Genomic DNA, 22,015 nt, shown 5'->3' with positions numbered 1-22,015 from the left:
TGATGTACCTATATGTTTGTATAGTGATAGTCAGAGTTCACTTAAGTTGGCTGTTAATCCTTTGTTTCATAGGCGCACAAAACATATAGAAGTGAGACATCATTTTGTAAGGCAATGTGTGCATGATAGTCAAGTCAAACTTGATTATGTTTCAACATCCAACATGCCAGCTGATTTGTTGACAAAGAGTCTTAGTGCTAATAAACATCATAAGTTTTTAGATTTAATGNTGCTTCTCTAAATTGTTATCAAAATTACAAAACCAGCTGCTCCAGCTTGGATAAAAAAAATACATTATTCCCAAATAAAATTTTTGTCTAGTTTAAACTGACTGTACTGAAAAAAAATGTACTACGCAAGTGTGGCATGTGACGTCATAATTTGGCGCATTTAGTAAGGATTCCAAAATGGTATAACACTTGGTAAATTCTTGCTGTAATTGTCGACAATTTTTGTTTTTTTGGAAATAATCCCGTTTTTAACGTTTTTAACTTTATCTACCTTGGTTAAAATTATTATTCTAATGTGCCCAAAATTCAAGTTTCTGGCTTAAATGAGGTGGAGAAGCCATTTTGAAAGGTATGAGCGGGACGGAGAGGGCCATCTTACCAAGCAGGGATGTTATGGATATCCGTAACCGTAACCGAAACTATCGGATATCCGAAATAAAAAAATATCCATAACCGTAACCGAAACTGATTCAAAAGTTACGGATAGTTTCGGATAAAGGCGGAGTCTAAGGGTACAATTATTCCAAACTGCAAAACTCTATGAAATCTGCAGTATACACGCCGCAGCAGCGATGACGAAATTATGACGTCACTTGCCACACTCGCGTAGTACAATTTTTTTTCAGTACAGTCAGTTTAAACTAGGCAAAATTTTTATTTTGAAAATTTTTTTGGGAATAATGTATTTTTTTCATCCAAGCTGGAGCAGCTGGTTTTGTAATTTTGATAACAATTTAGAGAAGCATTATTCAGGGTTACATAACAAAAAAAAAATTTAGAAAATGTGAATATTTGTGGCAACACGAGCAAAAAGACCGTCACCTGGAGTAGAAATTTTTGATTTTTTTTAAATGCCCATTATTTTGAAAATATGCCACATAGATTTTTTTTTATATTTTTCTGATAACCAGCATAACTTGCCTCAACACCCAGTTCCGGCTTGACGTTACATTACGGGACACCCTGTATAATAGGGCGCATGACGTGTTCCTCTTTCAAATAGTTACTATTAGTTGACCCGGCGAACTTTGTACCGCCTGTGTTTGCGTTTCCTTTTACCGCAAACTGCATTCTGTGTGGCAAATCCTTTAAGAGCTGACTTTCAGGGTAAAATTATCCTTTATATCAACTGGGCGACAAAAACTTTATCTACTTATACCAATATAATATCATCGGTTCAGTAGTACTACAGTAACAGACATACATACTAATCACTGTATGTCTGTGTTGTGTATGTCTGTGTTGTGTATGTCTGTGTTGTGTATGTCTGTGGTGTATGTCAACGTCATCATTATTTTCAGATTACAGACAACGACAATCCGGTAATTCCCAGGATATTCCTGGGGCCATAGACAAGTGGCACTTTATGATCGCTTCGCAATCGAATCCCTGCCCCCTAGACAAAACGCACTTTTTGATCGAATCGAAAACGAATCCGTCAAAACTCCATACAAAAAAGGAGCTTTTCGACCACTTTTCGACTGGTTTGCGATTATAATTTGCACTTTGTCTAGACCCACTGTACCGATTACCGAAGTACCTACATAAAGATGACCTACACTGAACCGTCCGCGTCCTCCTACCCGTGACATTGGTCAATCAATACTGATACTGAATCGATTTTTGCCACGTTGGAAACTATATAGTTGAACGATGGTGGCGCCCCCTTGTCAATGACTTTGATTGGGGCGATGGGGCAGTTCAGTTTAGGTCATCGCGACCGAACCAGCGATCCGATTCCGGTCACAGATATGGATCAGAGGATCCGGTATTGACGGTGGCGCCCCGCTGTCAATGTCACGGAGAGGACAGTTCAGTATATTGGAGTATGAGTATTCTTTGATATTAGATCTGTGCTAGCTGGCGGTTGTATTGGTCTGGGTGTTTTTTAACGTTATGTCTAACCTGCAAAATAAATCTATTTAATTACAGTCAGCGCCGCGATTGCGCTAAATATTTGAAACTGCAATGCGACTGGACGACGAACGAAATTCAGCTTTTTGCACAAATTCGTATCGCGGTGTTGTCGCTTTGACTATTTCTGCTCTCTGCTTTGACTGCTATTGAAACGAAGTTGTAACGTAATCGAAATGCAACTGCGTCTTTGTGTAAAAGCTGACAAAATGCTACTTTTTACTCAAACGCAAGTCAAACACTTCGTGAACATTTGCTGTGTTTTAGTGAAAAAATAAGGTCTTATTTCGTCTTTGTTTGCGCGTGAACTTTACCGCAATACAGAATTTCACATCAGCTGTAATGAAAATGGAGCGTGACTGGAGTGTGGACTAGAGATGAAAGAGAATGAATTGGAGTCATTACAAATTAGCGCAATCGGGGTCCTGAGACCCGATTACGGTAACTTTTAACGTTTCCAATCCAGACACGCTTCTCGATTCTGCGATACGATTGGTCGTTCAACAGCGTACGTCAGCTGTTTTGACCAATCGTATCGCAGAATCGATGTAGCGTGTCTGGATTGTAGACGTTAAAAGTTACCGTAATCGGGGCTCAGGTGTCCGGCAGCTTTTGTTAGGCTTTTCATGTGGCTGCCGCGCCAGTCGAAAGTCATGCTGATTCGAAGATGATGACTAATATTGTACCCTGTGACATGGTGTGTTAGGTATTAAAAAAAGGTATGTCCGGCGTTTAGGGTTAAAAATACATATTATACTGTGGTTAAATGTTCGGCCAAATTACCACCACCAATGCCACCAGTGCACGGTGGTCTAAATTGAATAAAATATTTTTGATTTTGATTAAGCACCGAGTCCAAATTTTGTGTTTTTGGATCTGGCAACCTTATACGGGTCAGCCTTTAGAACGCGGGGAAATACCAATTCACATCGCAATTATAGATGACCCACGCTGAACTGTCCCACCAAACTCAATGACAGGGGGGCGCTACCATCGTTCAACTATATGGTTTCCAACATGGCAAAAATCGAAACCAGCGATCCGGTATTGACGGTGGCGCCCCACTGTCAATGTCATGCATAGGACAGTTCAGTATTTTGGAACTATACTTCGCATGTATCATGTCATTGTCAATGGCATGCATAATCATAAAGACGCTTTTATCTTTATAGCTTCATGGCTTTTACACTCGGCTAATGTCCGCGCCATTCCGCGCAGTGTACAAGCAAGTGCCTATAGGGATGTAACAATCGAGGTAATCAGTAAGTGTAAATCGATTATTTATTATGCCCCACGTAGGGTTGCCAGGTCCAAAATCACAAAAGCCGGACTTTGCAATTAATGTCAGCTCATGATTGAGTACTATCATCATCGGTTGCTAACCAGATCCTGATGCGTGCGCTTCATATGATTCTGTGGCTCGACTTTTGCCTGGCGCGGCAACCAAATAAAAAGCCTAACAAAAGCCGGACAGGCCGGACAAGGCAATATTTGGCCGGACAAGTCCCTAAAAAGCCAAACATGTCCGGCTAAAGCCGGACGCCTGGCAACCCTAGCCCCACGTTAAAATAAATTGAGAATTAATTATTTTTTGGAATGGTTTTAATAATCCTTTTATCCTTACGGTTATTATATAATAAGTATGAAAGCTCTAAATCTAAAAAATGTGTAGGTACTTAGTCAAAACTTAATTTTGTGCCATAATACGAAAAGATAAACTGGTTTAAAATTACATTTTTTGACTAACTTTTTGTACCTAATAGTAAATGTAATGATATTTTCCAATGACAAGTAGGTAAGTAAGTAATTGTTTTATCAATTCTCAAATCACCAGGAAGTTCAAAGTAGGTTTATAAATTATGTAAAATAATTTATTTTTCTTCTTTAATCGAATACCTTTTCACATCCCTATCCTATCATACTCTTTTATTACTTATCTCTATGCTCTTTACTCTATGGACGGGGACTTTCTGTGATTGTGAGTGTGAGTGATGATGATAAATGTCGGTAATCGATTTAAATAGACTGTGTACTGCATAAAACTGAAAATCTCAAAAACGCTCCTATCATTGTGCATAAAACGGGTAGAAGTTAGTACGACTTTATATTTCCTTAAAAATTAAAATAGTTTGAACACTGTGAAGGAGTGTTGTGTGTAAAACTTACTAGCACATCTTAAACAGGTGAGTTTTATGATGCATGTATTTTTGAATAGGCACTTTCTGCATCAGGCAATATGTGTGATTAAATGAATAGGTTCTCATTAATTAACTTATTATCACGAATATAACCAGTAGGGTAAAATTATGATTGGATTGGTGATTCGGAATTAATTAAACCTACTTAATTTTTAATTGTTTTAGTAGCAGAATGTGTTTCTTTAGTTGGTATTCAAGTATGTAGTATCTTCCTGCACATGTATTTATGATGTTGAAACATTGTTAAAAAAATAAAATAAAATAAAAAATATTTTTACCACTTAAAAACCGGAAAAAAAACCTCACTAGCATACCTACCTAATTTATTTATTAGTTAAACTTAATTAAAAGATTTTTTATTTTGTAATTTTCAATTGCATATTAATTTAATGATAACCATATAATTTTTATGTTTTTAAAGGGCTAGAAGATCATTGTCGCTATCTCTTGTTTTACTATACATACTAGACTAGATGAAGTAAGAATTTAATATTAAAAAACTTAGTTATATTTAGGTATAAAACACTTAAATTTTAATGAACTTGGTTGTTACAGATCACAATGCGGATACGAGCATTTTGTAAAAACATTGAGGTAAATGAGTTGGAGGTGTGCAATCTAAAGAATTGCACAGTCGTCATAGACGGACAAAACTACTTTTATCGCTTATATCAGGACAGTAAGCTGCCATATCAGTTCGGCTGCGAATCCAACAAATACGCAGATTATTTGAGAGATCACTTTTCCATGTTTAAAAAGGCAAATGTTAAGTGCTACATACTTTTCAAATTTGGCAATACCGATAGAGAAAAAAAAGCCAAATTCAAAGAGACAGAAACATATATAACGGGGTTAACATATGAAGTTAATGGACCCCCACCAAATGACATAACACCTGTATTCATGAAATGTATTTATAGAGAGGTACTCGACGAAATGGGTATCGACTATGTTATCTGTGAGTTTGAATCAAAGAAACAATGCATAGCTTTAGCACAAAAGCTGAAGTGTCCAATTATTAGCTTTGACATTGAGTTTGCCTTTTCCGGTAGACCCTACATACCGTATGCACCACCTCTACACTACAATGATACTACAGGTTCCATTGAATGTGGTATATTTATTCTTGATCATTTCATGAGGAAGAATGGCCTTACTAGAGAAATACTATCAATATTTGTGGTATTGACTGATGAACTTATTTTCACTGATTTACCATTCCAATCATTCTTTGAAGAGGTACGTTTGCCTTTAGGATTTTTTAAGCGAAATGCAGCGTTATTAAGGTGGCTCTCTAGAAACACTGTGGAAAATATTAAGAGCAGGATTATTAGAAACTTAACTCCTGAAGATCAAAATATGTTTTCTGAAGAACAGGTCAAAATATTCGACTTAATTGGAAGAATTGAAACTCCAGGCGAGCCTGTCAATTACCTATTAAACGGGAAATCTACTTTGATCGAGAACAATGATCCACAATGGTTCGAAAAGGGAGTAATAACTAAAAAAATCGCTTTGGTATACGTCAATATGTATCATTCGAACAGCTTCTACGGTTCATGGTGCATTGAGGATCCGAACGCTGACGATGCTTTGTTTCTGTCCATCGATATTATAAAGTACGCATATAATTTATTAACAAATTATCAAAGAAACAACTTGCAATTTAAGAACAACAAAAATGAAGTACAAAATATCAACAATGTCAGTTTGACAATGACATCTACGTCGTCAGTTCAGAAACCGCCATGTTGTGAAGAAAACAATATCCTGTTCGGAAACGGTTGGGATGGAATAAAGGATTTTAAATTATTTGATTTTTTCCTAAAAGAGTCATTACCAGGCATCAATCTTGATTATATCAAGACATTACCCGAGGATGCAAGACTTGTGGTGTTATCATTAATTTATTTTTGCTGTCGCAAGAAAGAGAACACAATGACGCATGAAGCTTACAGCATTTTACTATCCTATGTAATGTTAGGGGTAGTTTTACCAAAAATTGATACTAATAACAACAATAATATTAATGGAAAACCAAATATTGTTAAAATCGACAAAGATTTAGTTACCTTGAACGACTGTGATACAGCTTCAACTATATTGGCACCATTTTTTGAATTGACTTATTCTGAACTTGAAAATATTTTCGACAAGAAATTAATTCATCCATTCGTTGAATTTCAGCATTGTCTCGAGCAAATGAATAATCTTAACAGATTATGTGATCAGGGTGATTATCAGCCTACTATTTATCATAAAACGTACAATGGCACATTTGTTTATAAGTTTTTTTACTCTATAAAAAATGAGAGTAGAGATGGAGCATTGCACGCCATTAAAAAAATATTGACCTCGGCACCAACCGTGTTGAATTTTTATATGAGTCTGGTAAAAGTTTGTGAACAAACCATGACCAATTTGTAAGTAAGCAGTTTTTTGTATCACAAATGTTATCCTTTAAGTAATTATCCACAATCCTATTATAAACTACGAGTAGGTACATAATTATAGTATTCACATTGAAAAAGTATTACAAAACTATTCGTTTGAATGCTTATGCCAAATTAATTAAGTCCTAAGAGATATTTTAAAGCCATGTTGAAACATTTCTGTTGTTAAAATGATTAAAATTTTTTTTATTAACACCGTGATTTTATTTATTTCACCCTATTTACCAACTAGGTACCTACTTAATAAACAAAACTTATGTGCCTTCCTCCATCAATGTTGTCTCTCACCTTATACCTATCCAACTAAAGATGAATACACACTGAACTCTCCATGCTATTTCAAAAGCACATAGCACACTGCACACGCACGTACACTAGATTTCTAATGCAAACACTACTCTATACCGATATGTAAGAACATTGTAACAATTACAGATATGTTATTGTCGTATTGTAAGTGTTGTTTTTTGTTTCAAACGTCTGCGGGACTGACCCCGCTGGCTGTGCCGCAAAACTGGCCGGAGTTGAACGTATCGACTACTGTGACCATTATTTTGAAAAGTTAAAAACTCCAGAGTCAAAATTAATTTGCCTAATACTATTTAGATAGTGTAAATCGTCAATTAAGTAAAGAAAAAAGTAAAGGCCAATACCTACGTAATAAAAAAAATAAAGTTTCCCCCTACCTAGGTAACTTTTTTATGACATGTAAAGGATACCTAGAGGGGGAGACGTCTCATCTTTTCATAATCGACTGCATAATATTATTTCGAAGAACATTTGGTTGATGTTAGTACACTTCATCGAAATAGGTACTTTTTACCGATGCACGAGGAACACGTCATAATCGAATGAATTCTCATTCTATTATGTGTTCCTCGTGCATCTATTCAGATTGAAGTGTGTTTGCTATAAAATAAGGTCCAGGCGTTTGCTTAATAACTTTATTTTAATCTAACCGCCAGCCACCATGTAATTAAGAAAACGCCTGGACCTTATTTTATAGCAAACACACTTCAATCTGAATAGATGCCATACCCTATTATTAGTTTTAACATTTCGTTGCAGCCGTGCAGATTTGTTCGTAATTTTTAGAGTTTCTGAGTTGAGCTCTAGTACCTTCACCGTTCAGCTATGATGCGAGTATGGCCACCCTACCGCCAGGGCGTCAGCAGAGGGGCATCTCGCGCAGGCGCCGTGCCGTGCGTCACTGAGCAGAGCCCCGATTACGGTAATATTTAACGTCTCCAATCCAGACACGCTTCTCGATTCTGCGATACGATTGGTCGTTCAACAGCGTACGTCAGCTGTTTTGACCAATCGTATCGCAGAATCGAGAAGCGTGTCTGGATTGGAGACGTTAAAAATTACCGTAATCGGGGCTCAGGCACTCTGTGATGCTGAATTGCTGAGCCGAGTTTACGTGGCTGACGAGAATATGTGCCTACACATAATTAAACCTACTACTAATAGAAATGCCTCAATTTGTGACATCGAAGATACAACCAGATTTTTAGGGTTCCGTAGTCCTGACAAGGAACCTTTATAGTTTCGATAATAATATCTGTCTGTCTGTCCGAGATTTTGCTCGGAAACTATTGGCACTAGAGAGCCAATTTTTCTTCGAGTAGGGCGTCCCCCCACTAAAAACTCAACTGTTGGCTTGAAAAATCTGGAAAAATTCGTAATAATACTGCTTTTCATGAACTTTCAAATTTCAAATTCAAATTATTTCAAAATTCAAATTCAAATTATTTATTTGCTCAAAAAATAGGGTAAATACATAAGTGGTGTTGGTATTTGTTAAAAGTGCAAAGTCAAGGAAAACTATAACGGTTAAGATACATCAGTTAGTTTAAGAGTAATAGTCATTTAACTCATGTATTATAAAATTTATTAGCTAGTAAAAATTTCTTAGAAGAAAATATTAAAAGAGACTTTAGATGAAGTCATTGCTTGCTTCTGAAATACTTATATTGTGTTAACGACGGACAACTACGGAACCCTAGACTGCGCGTGGCACAACACGCACTTGGCCAATGTTTATTTAAAAGTCTGATAGGTTTTATCGACATCTACTTAGGTGCTTACCGACTACTATTTTACACTAGGATGGAGTGTTGGACACCAAAATTTTAAAGGGCTGTAGCCTGTAACTCCATTCCTAAGAGCCTAACGACATTCAAAAAATGTAGTAGTAAACTGTACTTAGTTCTTTAACAAATTAATGGAAAACCTAGCTGCCCTCATGTTCTGTAAGGCGATTATCACAGTGCGCCACGCTCCGCGTGATTTCATATAAAAAATCCCGCGCGCAGACGCGTTGTCAGTGTGTTGTGCCACGGTAGTTGTGCCGCGCGTGTTTTCTATACAAACTGAGATAGGTAGCCTACTTTGCATACAATGATTAAATCTGTCGTCCCGCGTACCGCGGCGGAGCGCGGCGCAGTGTGATAATCGCCTAATACCTTAGAGATACTTACTTACCTATAAGGGTATTATTAAGTTATTAGTCCTTACCAGACTGCGCCAGAAGGGGTTATTTACTGTTAAGGTAACATCCCGTGAACATTTCCTTAACAAATATAAAAATGACTTTAGAACTTACTGGTAAAGGGTAGGTTGGCTAAATTCAAAAGCATGCTTAATTTTTTAGTGTAAGTATTTATTTCAAAAACATCATTAAAGTAATTATGGTATAATATTACATACTTACCTACTTAGTTGGTACATTAAAATATATAATAATATAACATAAATATGCATTAATCAATTTTATTTTTAGCCACTACGTTGTCCATAGTTTTATTTAATTATCCCTTAATGCCCAATAAATGCATACTTAGTTACTTACAATTAAAAAAAATTAAACCAATTAAGTAGGTAATTACACAACCAACACCGTTTACAAAATTACTGTATTAATAAAACTTTATAGGCATAGGAAAATACAAAATTGATATCTAACTAACTAAGTTAACTAACATTAAAGCAAGAACTCCAGTGCGTGTTTTGTTTGGTAGATTCACACTAAACTTGTCTGCAGTTCCGGCACGTTCCGGGCCCGGCACAGTGCGAAATATTTTTTCATACATCCCTATTTACATAATTATACATGTTAATATACAGGATGTTCCAATAACAATGGATAACCTTGTAACTATCAAGAAGCCTCACTATGGTCTAATAATAACATTTTGAGCAGGTAAAAATATCACGGATTTCAAGATTTTCGAGTTTTTTTGTACTTTTAGAAAATTATCACATCCGAGATTACGAAGTAAATTTTCCTTTTCATCTTTTAATTTGTTTTTAAATGTTTTGGAACTAGTTTGTTGAATTTCATGAGAAAAACTATACAGGTGGCAATTTTCTAAAAATAAAAATCTATAAATCTGTGATATTTTTATTAAGGTGAAAATTGGTTGATATTATAGAGATCGAGGCCAATCGAATAGTTGTAAGGTTATCCATTGTTTAGGGGACATTCTGTACCTATATTATATTATAGTTACTTACCTACGGGTAAACATGCCCCCAACCATTGGTTTTCTCTACCTACTCGCATTCATTTGGCACTTAGCATTATTTGTTAAAGGTCCTCTGTTCCCAACCGTCTCTGGGCGTGAACTTGAGTGGGATCCCACCGATGGGAGTCGTCACAACCGCCCGTGGGTCGAACTGGAGCTTCTCGGGAGTGCCGTCCGCCAGTTCCACGGAATACTTCTTGAGGATCGTCAGCAGACCAGCCAGAGTTTGCATCTTCGCAAACCTCAGACCTGAAAAAAAAAGAAAACTTTATTTGGCATAAGAAAAACTCATAAAACTCATTTATTTATGCAAGTAGGCTTTTAAAAAGCACTTTTACACGTCCCAGTATTAACCCTACCACTGCTTCAGGACCATTAATGAGCCACTGGCCAGTGCTGAGAAGAAGCAGCGCAAGAAACTCAGTCACTATGGTCAGCCTCTTTTTCAAGGCTTTACAGACTTTAAAATATACATAAGTGATAAATATTTATGCGAGCTAGGCAGTTATGCATCTCAAACATTTTTAAAAATCATCGACTTTACACTAGCCCTTTTTCATAAGCAAAAAACAATAATACAGTGTAAACTCTATACAGGTGCAGGGTGTTTATTTCAACTCTCGCCATATTCGTGATCAAAATAAACTACTTAATCAACATCCTAAATATGGAGAGGATTGAAATCAACATCCTGTACCTATAACGACTCTCAAGTGACTGAACATTTTTCGACGTTATAGCAGCCCCCCTAGACAAAACGCACTTTTTGATCGAATCGAAAATCGAATCCGTCAAAACTCCATACAAAAAAGGGGCTTTTCGACCACTTTGCGACTGGTTTGCGATTATAATTTGCACTTTGTCTAGACCCACAGGCCTGTTCATCTCCGCGAGTTTACATCGAAAACAAAACAAGCGCGATGGCACCTAACAGGATCACTAATCAACAAGGCCTCACATACGAGCGAGCATTGACTCACGCACGCGTATTCTTGTGTATGATGGAAAAAAATAAAAAAAGCGGTGTACTAATACTGTGCAGTATTTAACTGTCTAAATAATAATAAAAATATAGAATGTACTTTTTTTAAGTTGCCTAAAGACACTAAGAGGTAAATAAGTGGTTAATATTATTCATGATAATTCATGCTTAATCATGTATTTCCTCCGCCATTTTCCGCAGTTTGGCACCTCACGTCACACATCATTTTACCGAAGTCAGCCCTATGGCTTCGGCGCAGTACCGATCACTGACGTTTGTCAATAAAATGGTGCTCGACTCTTAAGACAAGCTAAATTACACCATATTGTTAATGACATTGAGCATATATTTTTTTAAATACCTTCGCGAAGTAAATTATTATTATTCTGTGGTTATAGATAGAGTGTTCGTTAAAAAGAGTGACACGATAATGCGATTGGAAACAATGTATTCCAACATAGTCAAGAAATTTCGACGTTATAAGGAGTTTTTCGTTTAATTGAGTAAAGTTATATAGAGTTTACACTGTATTAAAAGGGTGCCAAAAAGGATAGGATTAGGACAGAAAATCGCAAATGTTATAGTTTTCTAATTGCCATTCTTTTTATTTAAACAAACGGTAATGAGATACAAAAACGGTAACGAGATATGTTTAAGTAGGTACCTACTTTGAAGCAATACGCGTGATTTGTATTGTATTTTAATCTAAGTATTCTATTTGCACGTAGGTAGTACCTATACATCGAATTGCCGAAGTTAAATATTATCAACCGATTACATTTTCTAGTACTTATCTATCTGATTATTTCTAATTACCTACACGAGATAACAGTACTTGTTGCTATCCTTTTAATCTGTTTAACAATTTACCTAAGTTGTTAAATAACATAACACTAGGTACTTTCAACAGCAAAGATAGAAAAAATCAAAAATCAAAAATATTTATTCAGTTTAGACCACAAGTGGCACTTATGAACGTCAATAGAAAATAATAAAAAAAGAAAAGGTAGCCCTTATGGGGCACTTTACATGTCTCCTTATCTTTTGGGCCCTACCAGCGCTTCGAGACAAACATATGGCAAGTGCTGAGAAGAAACGCCGGAACAAACTCAGTCACCACTTATTGCCAGGAATTATCTAACGGTAAGAATAGTCAAATTTAAGTACATCAAATATGAGCAGACTGGACTGACCACGCATCCTTGTCATCAATATAGTCTCGAACCTTGTAGTACCCTTTACCCTTAGGTTTAGATACCTACATAAATAAATTTTAGATATCACTATGTACCGTCGTCAATATTAAGCCTTAACATTAAGGGATATATTTCACCGGGACACCATGGCGGCGCAACCAGTCGCCGCTACCAACAAAATGTATGCAGCTTTGCGCAACCAAACGGACACCAGGTGAGTAACTCTCTATAGAGCTGTATACAGTCATTTTGTTGGTAGCCGGCGACTGGTTGCGCCGCCATGGTGTCCCGGTGAAATATAGCCCTAAGCCCATATTTCATCGAATGTATTTTATTTCGACGAAATCAGCTATGTCATAATAGTTGCCTTTTAAAAATACTTGTCTGTCAATTACAAGTACTTAAACATAGTTATGATGCGTTGAAGTTCAGCGTGACGTCACAAAGTGCTACACTTTTGAGGTTATGTACGGGCCTCTTCTTTGAACTTTGGCGCGATGTAGGTATATCTTTCAATTTTCATTAGGTACTTTGAAAAAGTGAAAAATACGTGTCGAGTATTTTATGCTAATTTAACCGACGGACTAATTCAAACTCCTTTTTTACCCAGGAAACATCCCTATAGAAAATCGGGGGCCGTGTAAGGAGTGGCCTAGGAGAGGAGGGGGGGGGGGCAAAACAAGTTACTGACTTGGCTCCTTCTAAGCGACTTCCATGTGTCCATGGCGTCCACCACGGGGGCAAGACACTGTATTTGACTTTGGTTATGGTTGCCTATTATACCTAACATAATATTAAAGTACCTAGCAATATTAAGTAGGTACCTACCTACATAATGATAATATGCTATTATTATCTTAATTAACATTATGCTAATCACGGTGACACTACAGATACAAGCACGCGACGCAATAGGTACAGTCGACCGCAAATCGGACTCGTTTGGAAAATACCGCTTAAAACAACGACATATGAAATATGATGCCACAAGTTAACTTAATGTTCTCTGTATTTCCACCAACTGATAAAGAGGCCCAGTAATATTAAATATTTAATATAATAGAAGGTCAAGCAAGTTCAGATATGATATGATGTATGAGGTACTCGTACCTACAACACAAAACAAACATCGACGCAAAAGGAGTGTTATTTATAAATTACTAGCTGTGCCCGCCGCGACTTTGTAACGTGTATTGTTTGAAAAATATTTCCCGTTTTTGCAACATTTTTCTTTACTGATCCGCCCCTATTGGCTGTAGGGTGATGCTAATACTCGTAGCTTAAAGCCTTCCTCGATAAATGCGCTATCCAACACAAAAAGAACACACTCGTGAAAACATAATATGTCAGCCGATGACATTATGTTTTTTGCCTCACTTTAGACTTAGCACTTGTATAAAAACTTGATATCATCTAGGTGTTATTAGTCCAAGTGTACATACCAATACAGATTCTCGGTCCTTCCCCGAAGGGCATGTATGTGTAAGGCTTGATATTTTGTTTATTTTCAGGCAGGAACCTCTCGGGCTTGAACGCTTCAGGATCCGGGAAGAAATCTGGATTGTGGTGCAGGTGGTACATAGGGATGTGCACGCGACTCTCCTTCTCTAAAGTCAGGCCAGACGGGAACGTGTAGTCTTCCACCACCTCCCTCGTCAGGACTCCAAGCACAGGATACAACCGCAGCGCCTCATCAACACAAGCTTCTGTATACGTCAGCGAGGTCACGCAATCATAGCCCAACTTATTCTCACGCGCTTTCAAATACTCATCTATTTCTTCTTGAACGCGTCTCTGTTCCTCCTTATGCTTCGCCAGTTCATACAAAGTGTATGCCATCGTCGTGGACGAGGTCTCGAAGCCAGCAGTAAAGAACAACACACAACTACCCACCATCAGGTCATCGTCCACATCCAACACCACCTTCTTATTCCCCCCATCTTTAGCGCTGCTCATGCTGTCTCCAGTAATGTATTTGTTGTTCTTCAGATTCAGAATGCAGTCAATAAAATCGTTTCGGGCGGTCGGTTTGTAATCCCTGGCCTTGAAAATATTTGTCAGAATAGTATTGAAAAACGTGTTAATTTCTCCAGGGAAAGTCTTAAGTCCCACGCCATAGTATACGGATGGCCACATAGCTCTTGCATTCCACAACAAAGCTCTTATTACGGAGTTTTCGAGAATCTTACTGCCCATGAGGATGAAAGGATTTTGTTCAGATTGCAACATTGAATTGGTTTCAATCCCAAAAGCGCAAGATCCAATGGATTCAATTGTGTACCTAGCAGTAAGCGCTCTTGCTTCAATGACATCGGATACGCTTGTCTCCAGGTCCAGTGACTTTTCGAAGGTGTGGCAGCATTCTACTATCAAGCCAAACATGAGTTTCATTTTCGCTGTCGTGAAGATGGGAGTGAGGTTCTGACGGATGACCCTCCATCTGTCCCCGTAAGTGAAGAACAGGTTCTGCGTGATAACTTCATTGTGCGTGTACTTGGACACCTCCCGGCTGCTGAAGTAATAGAAGTCCTTGGTCAGAATAAGCTTCAATATTTCAGGGTCTTGCACCAGGAGAGCTGGGTCCGAGCCGTAGAACGTTCCGATGTAAGGTTCGTTAGGGAAAGTTCTGCAAATGTCCTGCGCTATTTCTCCCACAAATCTCTTCAATAGAATGTAATCTCCATAATTTCCGAGTATCGGCTTTGGCTTTAGGTACGGCACTTTCTTCTTGTCCCAGTAGTTGTGGTTTCTCGTAGTAACATAGTATAGCCATGAAAGCGCAATCACTATGAATGTTAAAATAAAAACAATCATCTTGAGGGACTTGAGGACCACGGCCGCGCACCGCGACTGGATCGAAACTAAACCGCTCTTAGATAACTTGTTTACGTTTTTAATGTTCTGTTCTATCAGATAAACGGTGTTTTGTAGATAAAACTGGTTATCAAAAAAGTTTGCAAAGGTTAGAAACAGCTTTGTAATGCTGACTAAGCAAGCGCGAGTCGCTTTTACGAGCGATAGTTCCGTACTAATTTAATTACACAGGGTGACTTTGCAATCAGTATCCAAATTTTTAGGAGCGACTCAGATTCAGTAAATTAATCGATTTACGTAAAGGAAACAATATTTTTTTCATATTCAATTATTTTTGAAATTAAATTGGTACACTTCGATAATTTGCTTTTTTTTATAGAAATATACGTACACGCAGTTAACTGCAAAGCTTAATAGACATACCGGTACGCGAAAATAAGCCTTAATCAGGCCTCCGTCACTCGCCTATGCCGGCCGAGATAATTACCTACAGCGCGCGACAACTTCAAGTTGCAAATCAGTCAGGGCCGCCACGCGCCTGTGAGCACACGCGTATTTCTATACACGCTCGGTCGATCATCGTCGCAATCAAGGTTTATTGTTCCAACAGCACTGTTATTCTTCTTTAATGGAAAATCGTAATATTTAGGAATAATAATTAACTGTAGTGATTTAAATAATTAAAAAGAACTACACTTTTTAAATAATTTTGAAATACATACTTATGACAAAAAACTGTAGCAAAAAATTATTTTAGCTAATAAAAACATTAACTTTACTTCACCGTGTCTATTTTCCGACACTACACCTTTTAAAACTGTTTGTCCAATTTCGAATTATCGCAACACATATAATTAAAGTTTACCAATCGTAAATACAATAATTGCTTCTTAAAATTAAGTTTTTATTTATTTTACTTTGCTTAAACCACCCTGACGCTTGAGCTGTGAGGTAAATCAATTCTGAACACAAAAAAATTGCGCTCTTGTGAGCGTAGTAGTAAGGTGCGATTTCGAATGCACCATGTGCGTTGGATATTTTGCATTATTATTATTACCGTTAAAATGTCGGCATCTGATCCTACACAAAGGAGTGCAATTTCTGTTGCTACTATTATGTATTCTGTGCCTTAATCTTTAAAAATTAAGATGAAAACTAAATTTGTACCAACATGACGCCACAAACATTTATGACTATGACCACAGAATAAGTAATAGTACAGGTACAGAAGGATTACTCCGCAAGACGATTGAAATAAATGCGAGTCTTGCTACGACGCGATACAGTGGAATTTAGCTCGCACAGCACTACGTACCTACAATTTTATTCACCCACAAGTTTTGTCTCTTTCTATCGCGTGCCTCTGAACTCTTCTTACGCTGTTAGGGTTGCTGTCTAGTGAAAAAATAATTAATCTACTTATTTGTAATGAGGTACGTAAGTAGGTAAGTATGCATATATTATGGAAAACCTTGGGAGAGGCCTTTGTCCAGCAGTGGACGTCATTTGGCTGAAACGAACGAACGCATTCTGAGCAGTAGTCATAGTAGGTAAGGTTCTTATACTATCCTAAGAATTATTGATTACCTACATGGCCAACATACCTTTCAGCATCTTTGGGAAGCGAAAAAAAAAAGATAAATCCGGTAGATTTCTTTTCGAATTTAAACACCCGAACGCGGCACAATATTTCTTTCTCTTTAAGTCCATTTTTAAATAATACTTCGATCATAGAATTATAATCACACTACAATTGGGCAAACCGTTCTCGTGCAAATGTTCGGCAAAGTAGAAAATATATGTATAATTAATGACCCTCTCCACGTCCAATGGCTCGTTACCTGCAGGATTCCAAGTCTTGAAAAGGAGAGCCTCAACCAGTGTAACCCTATCAAGGCTTACGAGCTGGATGCGCCTATCCTTGTTCGTCCCAGCCGTTCCTTAAGGCCTCAGCCTCGAACTTAGCGGGCAGCGGGGCGGCGGCGGCGGCGGCGCGGGAGCGGCAGGATCTTATGCGTAAAATCAAATAGACCGGTTCTCGAAAACAGCGGCGCGGCAGCGGGGCGGCAGCGGGCAACGAGCGGGCAGCGGCGAGGGAGCGGGCAACGAGCGGGCAGAGCGCACTCCTTCTTTTGCCCACAATAAATCGAGCGTTAGGAATAAATTTGAATCGAAATAAAATTGTCGCCGTTGTTCAGACATTTCGTTTGCGAATAAAAACAAATATCTCGACAACACAACCCCGAACACAACACTTCGCCGCTAAAGCGCCGCGTGAGCTGCCCGCTTGTTTCGAGAACGGGTCTGCGTTGCCCGCCCCGCTCCAGCGCCGCCGCCGCTCCCGCCCCGCTGCCCGCTAAGTTCGAGTCTGAGGCCTAACTGCGGTTGCTGCACCTCTTCCTGGCACTCACCTGAACGACTCTGTGTTACCTACTGTGGCTGCCCCTCTTCCTTGTATCCTCCTGCACGACTACGTTGCCTACCCGTATGCTTGGTCTAAGTTTCGATACCAAAAATCAACAACAACAAGTTCATATTAAAACGCTGAAGAGATTTTTGTTTGTTTGTTTGAACGTGCTAATCTCAAGAATTACTAGTTTGATTGAAATAATTATTTTTGTGTTGAATAGCTCATAAATTGAGGAAGGCTATATGATATATACAATCACTCTACGACTAATAGAGGCGAAGCAGTAAAGAAAAATGTTGCAAACACGGAAAATAGTATTTAAACTATTTTCACGAGTACGAAGTTGATTTTGTGGCGTCGAACCTTGGACCAGGCATATGGCTAAGCAATTCAATCGTACAGGAGGGTACAAGAAAGAGGAGCAGCCACATTAGGTAACACAGAGTCGTTCAGGAGAGTGCCAGGAAGAGGTGCAGCAACCGCAGTTAAGGAACGGCTGGGACGAACAAGGATAAGCGAATCCAACTCGTGAGCCTTGACAGGGATACGCTGGTTAATGCGACCCTTTACAAGGCTTGGAAGCCTACGGGTGACGAGCTATTGGACGTGGAGAGGGTCATTAATTATACACATATTTTCTATTTTGCCGCACATTTGCACGAGAACGGTTTGTCCAAAACATATGAATTTGGTCTTATTTAATGCAGGATTAAATTCCCTTCAACCGTCAGGAAGACCACTTTTCGATAGGGTAAGTCCTTTACGCGGTATAACCGGAAAACCTAAAAAGCGCCCCTTTCGGGGCCCCCACCACTTAAGCACAACTCCGTCGAAGTCGAAAACCTAGGAGAATCTTAATGGGCAACCATTGAAGCCATTAAAGCAATAAAATCTTTTGTAGGAATTATTTCCGATTTCAAATCTAATTCTACTGGCCTACTACATGGAAAATTTTAATTATTTCTCCATTAAAACATATTTTATCAATAATTATATTGCAGTTCCAATAACTTGCGTCCTAAACGTGTCAAAGTGATAACCTTTTTTTTGTGGTCGGTTGAACCGTGCTTAATGTTTAACCCTAAACAATTACGCAATTAACATACTTGTTTACACAAGGTCACCCAGGTACCTACCCGAAATACCTATCCTACTAATATTATAAATGCGAGAGTTTGTGTGGATGTATGTTTGTTACTCTTTCACGCAAAACTACTGAACGGATTTTGATTAAACTTTACAGTAGTATTGTTTATCATCAGAGTAACATAATAATAACCTATAATTATAATGATCTGTTACAAAAATTTCACGCGGGAGAGGCCGTGGGCAAAGCTAGTTCTAAATATTCATGAACAATTATCGAGAAAAAACCTTAAAATTATTCACTTTGAACTTGAAAAATAATACAGTTATGGCCCCTTTTTTAAGGGGCAAGTCAGATTTTTTTAGATCAAATCGTTTGACTTATGCCCATTTTCACCATCAATCCCTAATTTTTAAGTGACCCCTATGAAAACAAAATTCCTGTTCTGTGTTACCATAATAGGGGTCACTTAACTATTAGGGATTGATGGTGAAAACGGGCATTTGCTTCTTCAAAGCGACTCTACGAGATTCTCTCTGTTCTCGGAGAGAACTCAGTGGCATCTCATCAGATAGACAGGTGCTATAGCAGGGGTGGCCAAACTTTTGACCTGTGAGGTTTACTTAAGCTCGAAAATATTTCTTGCAGTCGACTGCAAGGTAGAGTTTAGAGGAATGAAATATTAACATTTTAGGAGCAACAATACTACCACGTTACGCCCGACCGAAGTGTTCTTGGCGCAAATACCTAGTACATTTTAAAATAAGTTCAGTTAATTTAACTCTTGCGGGCTACCAAAATCGTCTTCGCGGTTGACCGATAGACCGCGGTTGACTTCTTGGCCATCACTGTGCTATAGGATTATAAACTTTCGCGTTCCATTTCAACTAATAGAGAAACACGGGTCTCAACGAACGAACGGACGACGCCGCAAGCTGCCAGTCTGATGCATGGCAGCCGAAACGTCAAGCCGTGAGTTCATAATGTAACTCATATAAAAATGTCGCGTTGACACCCGTATTTCTCTATTTAGACAGGAGTTAGCTAGTTTACAACCAAATGTAAGGTCTGAGGTACAAGTGACGACATAGGTAATTCGAGTTTTATCTAATGTACCTACCTAATAACACTATAACACCTAGAAACCGACTAATTACCTAGACCATTTCAAACTAAGCCATTAAAAAAAAAGCTTGTTAAAAACTGAACTAGTTTTTCCTCACTTTAAACGACGTGCTTGCAACACTTATCCATGTCTAAGGTGTTATTTATGCTAAAACATAATGTTCTAAACTAGAATGAAATTGCATGGTATTTTTGATCCATTACTTATGTAGGTACTAAAGGTCAAAGTCTCATGTTAGCGATACATACGAAAGATACTTTTGGTATTGAATATATAAATGAAAAAACATCTGTGTTAGACTGAAATTGAGCGGAACCATACCCATAGTCGAGGGAAATGCTATTTTGACTGCATGACTAGGCAGGTATTTGACTGCAATCGCACCTGATGAAGTGAGATGCAGTCTAGGATGGTAAGTACATAATTATTTGCCCTGTAAGTGCCTATTCACTCTCGCCTTGAAAATGCCCGGATTTGTTCAGGCAGCGAATTCCAGTCCCGAGCTGTTCGCATTATAATAGAGTTATCGAAACGCTTAGTCCGAGCTGGTGGAATGTCGAAAATGTAGGGATGGACACTAACCGGCGTTTGGTTCCCCAGTGATGGACGGGAGCTGGGATTTAACTTGGATAATAATGTAAAATAAAATGTGTACATACCAATACAGATTCTCGGTCCGTCCCCGAAGGGCATGTATGTGTAAGGCTTGATATTTTGTTTATTTTCAGGCAGGAACCTCTCGGGCTTGAACGCTTCAGGATCCGGGAAGTACTTTGGATTGTGGTGCAGGTGGTATAACGGGATGTGCACGCGACTATTCTTCTCCAGAGTCAGACCGGACGGGAATGTGTAGTCTTCCGCCACTTCCCTGGTCAGGACTGCAAGCACGGGATACAACCGCAGCGCCTCATCAACGCAAGCTTCTGTATACGTCAGCGAGGTCACGCAATCATAGGTCAATTTATTGTCATGCGCTTTCAAATACTCATCTATTTCTTGCTGAGCGCGTCTCTGGGCCTCCTTGTTCTTCGCCAGTTCATACAAAGTGTATGAAATCGTCGAGGACGAGGTCTCAAAGCCACCCGTGAAGAACATCATACACAAGCCCACCAACATGTCATTGTCCACATCCATCACAATCTTCTTATTATCACCATCCTTCACGCTCCTTATGCTGTCTCCAGTAATGTATTTGTTGTTCTTCAAATTCAAAATGCAGTCAATAAAATCGTTTCGGGCGGTCGGCTTGTAATCCCTGGCCTTGAAAATCTTTGTCGAAACTGTGTCGAAGAACTTATAAACCTCTGCAGGGAAACTCTTCAGTCCTAAGCCATAGAATACAGATGGCCACATAACTCGTGCATTCCACACCAAGCCCCTTATTGTGGAGTTGTCGATGATCTTATTGCCTATGATGATGAACGGGTTTTGTTCAGATTGTAACATTGAATTTGTTTCAATTCCAAAACCACAAGAGCCGATCGTTTCAATGGTGTACTTAGCAGCAAGCGCTCTTACTTCAATGGCATCGGATGCCTTTGTGTCTAGGTCCAATGATTTTTCAAGGATGCGGCAACAATCTACTATCAAACCAAACATGAGCTTCATTTTGGCCGTCGTGAAAATAGGCGTGAGGTTTTGACGCAACACCTTCCATCTGTCCCCGTAAGTGAAGAACAGGTTCTGATGCGTGACAACTTCTTTGTGCGTGTACTGGGACACCTCCCGGCTGCTAAAGTAGTAGAAATCTTTGGTCAGAATGATTTTCAAGATGTCAGGGTCTTGCACCAGGAGAGCTGGGTCCGAGCCGTAGAACGTTCCGATGTAAGGCTCGTTGGGTAAAGCCCGACAAATGTCCTGTGAGACTTCTCCTACAAATTTCTTAAAAAGGATGTAGTCGGAATAATTCCCGAAGATCGGCTTAGGGTTGGGACACGAAACCACATTCTTTTTCTTCCAGTAGTTGTGGTTTTTCGTAGTAACATAGTACAGTAACGAAAGCGCAATAACTATGAATGTTGAAATAAAAACGATCATCTTGACAGGACCGCGGTTGCACACTGTGTGTTGTTGAA

The 22,015-nt window shown here is 38.6% G+C and overlaps 2 protein-coding genes across 3 annotated transcripts; one reads left to right on the top strand and one right to left on the bottom strand.

Annotated features, from left to right (window-relative positions):
- The first annotated feature begins 4,158 nt into the window (after positions 1–4,158).
- Positions 4,159–6,909, top strand: LOC114354403 (uncharacterized). Its single transcript, XM_028306815.1, has 2 exons — positions 4,159–4,327; positions 4,898–6,909. Exon 2 carries the CDS (start codon positions 4,904–4,906, stop codon positions 6,767–6,769), a length of 1,866 nt encoding a protein of 621 aa, XP_028162616.1. The 5' UTR covers positions 4,159–4,327; positions 4,898–4,903; the 3' UTR covers positions 6,770–6,909.
- Positions 6,910–9,582: 2,673 nt separating this feature from the next.
- On the bottom strand, positions 9,583–22,015 carry LOC114354195 (cytochrome P450 6B4). 2 transcript variants are annotated; one of them, XM_028306494.1, is made up of 2 exons: positions 20,600–22,015; positions 9,583–10,574 (listed from the first exon to the last, which is right to left on the bottom strand). In XM_028306494.1, the coding sequence occupies exons 1-2, from the start codon at positions 21,975–21,977 to the stop codon at positions 10,381–10,383; spliced, it is 1,572 nt and encodes a 523-aa protein (XP_028162295.1). In that variant the 5' UTR covers positions 21,978–22,015; the 3' UTR covers positions 9,583–10,380. The 2 variants fall into 2 exon arrangements, with proteins under 2 accessions (XP_028162295.1, XP_028162374.1); XM_028306573.1 differs by lacking the exon at positions 20,600–22,015 and adding an exon at positions 13,946–15,373.

The sequence above is a fragment of the Ostrinia furnacalis genome, unplaced genomic scaffold (assembly GCF_004193835.3).
Source record: "Ostrinia furnacalis isolate ACB-3 unplaced genomic scaffold, ASM419383v2 OfSCF0049, whole genome shotgun sequence".
In the NCBI taxonomy this organism is placed as follows: Eukaryota; Metazoa; Arthropoda; class Insecta; order Lepidoptera; family Crambidae; genus Ostrinia; species Ostrinia furnacalis.
Note: the sequence above shows the minus strand (reverse complement) of the source record. Positions and strands in the feature narration are given on the sequence as shown.

What these genes read in the sequence shown, in the direction of transcription:
- LOC114354403 (XM_028306815.1), top strand. Translation starts at nt 4,904, where the DNA reads ATGCGGATACGAGCATTTTGTAAAAACATTGAGGTAAATGAGTTGGAG.
- LOC114354195 (XM_028306494.1), bottom strand. Translation starts at nt 21,977, where the DNA reads ATGATCGTTTTTATTTCAACATTCATAGTTATTGCGCTTTCGTTACTG. An exon ending in CGGACCGAGAATCTGTATTG is followed by an intron (nt 10,575 to 20,599) that starts GTATGTACACAT and finishes TTTTTTTTTCAG; the next exon opens with GTCTGAGGTTTGCGAAGATG.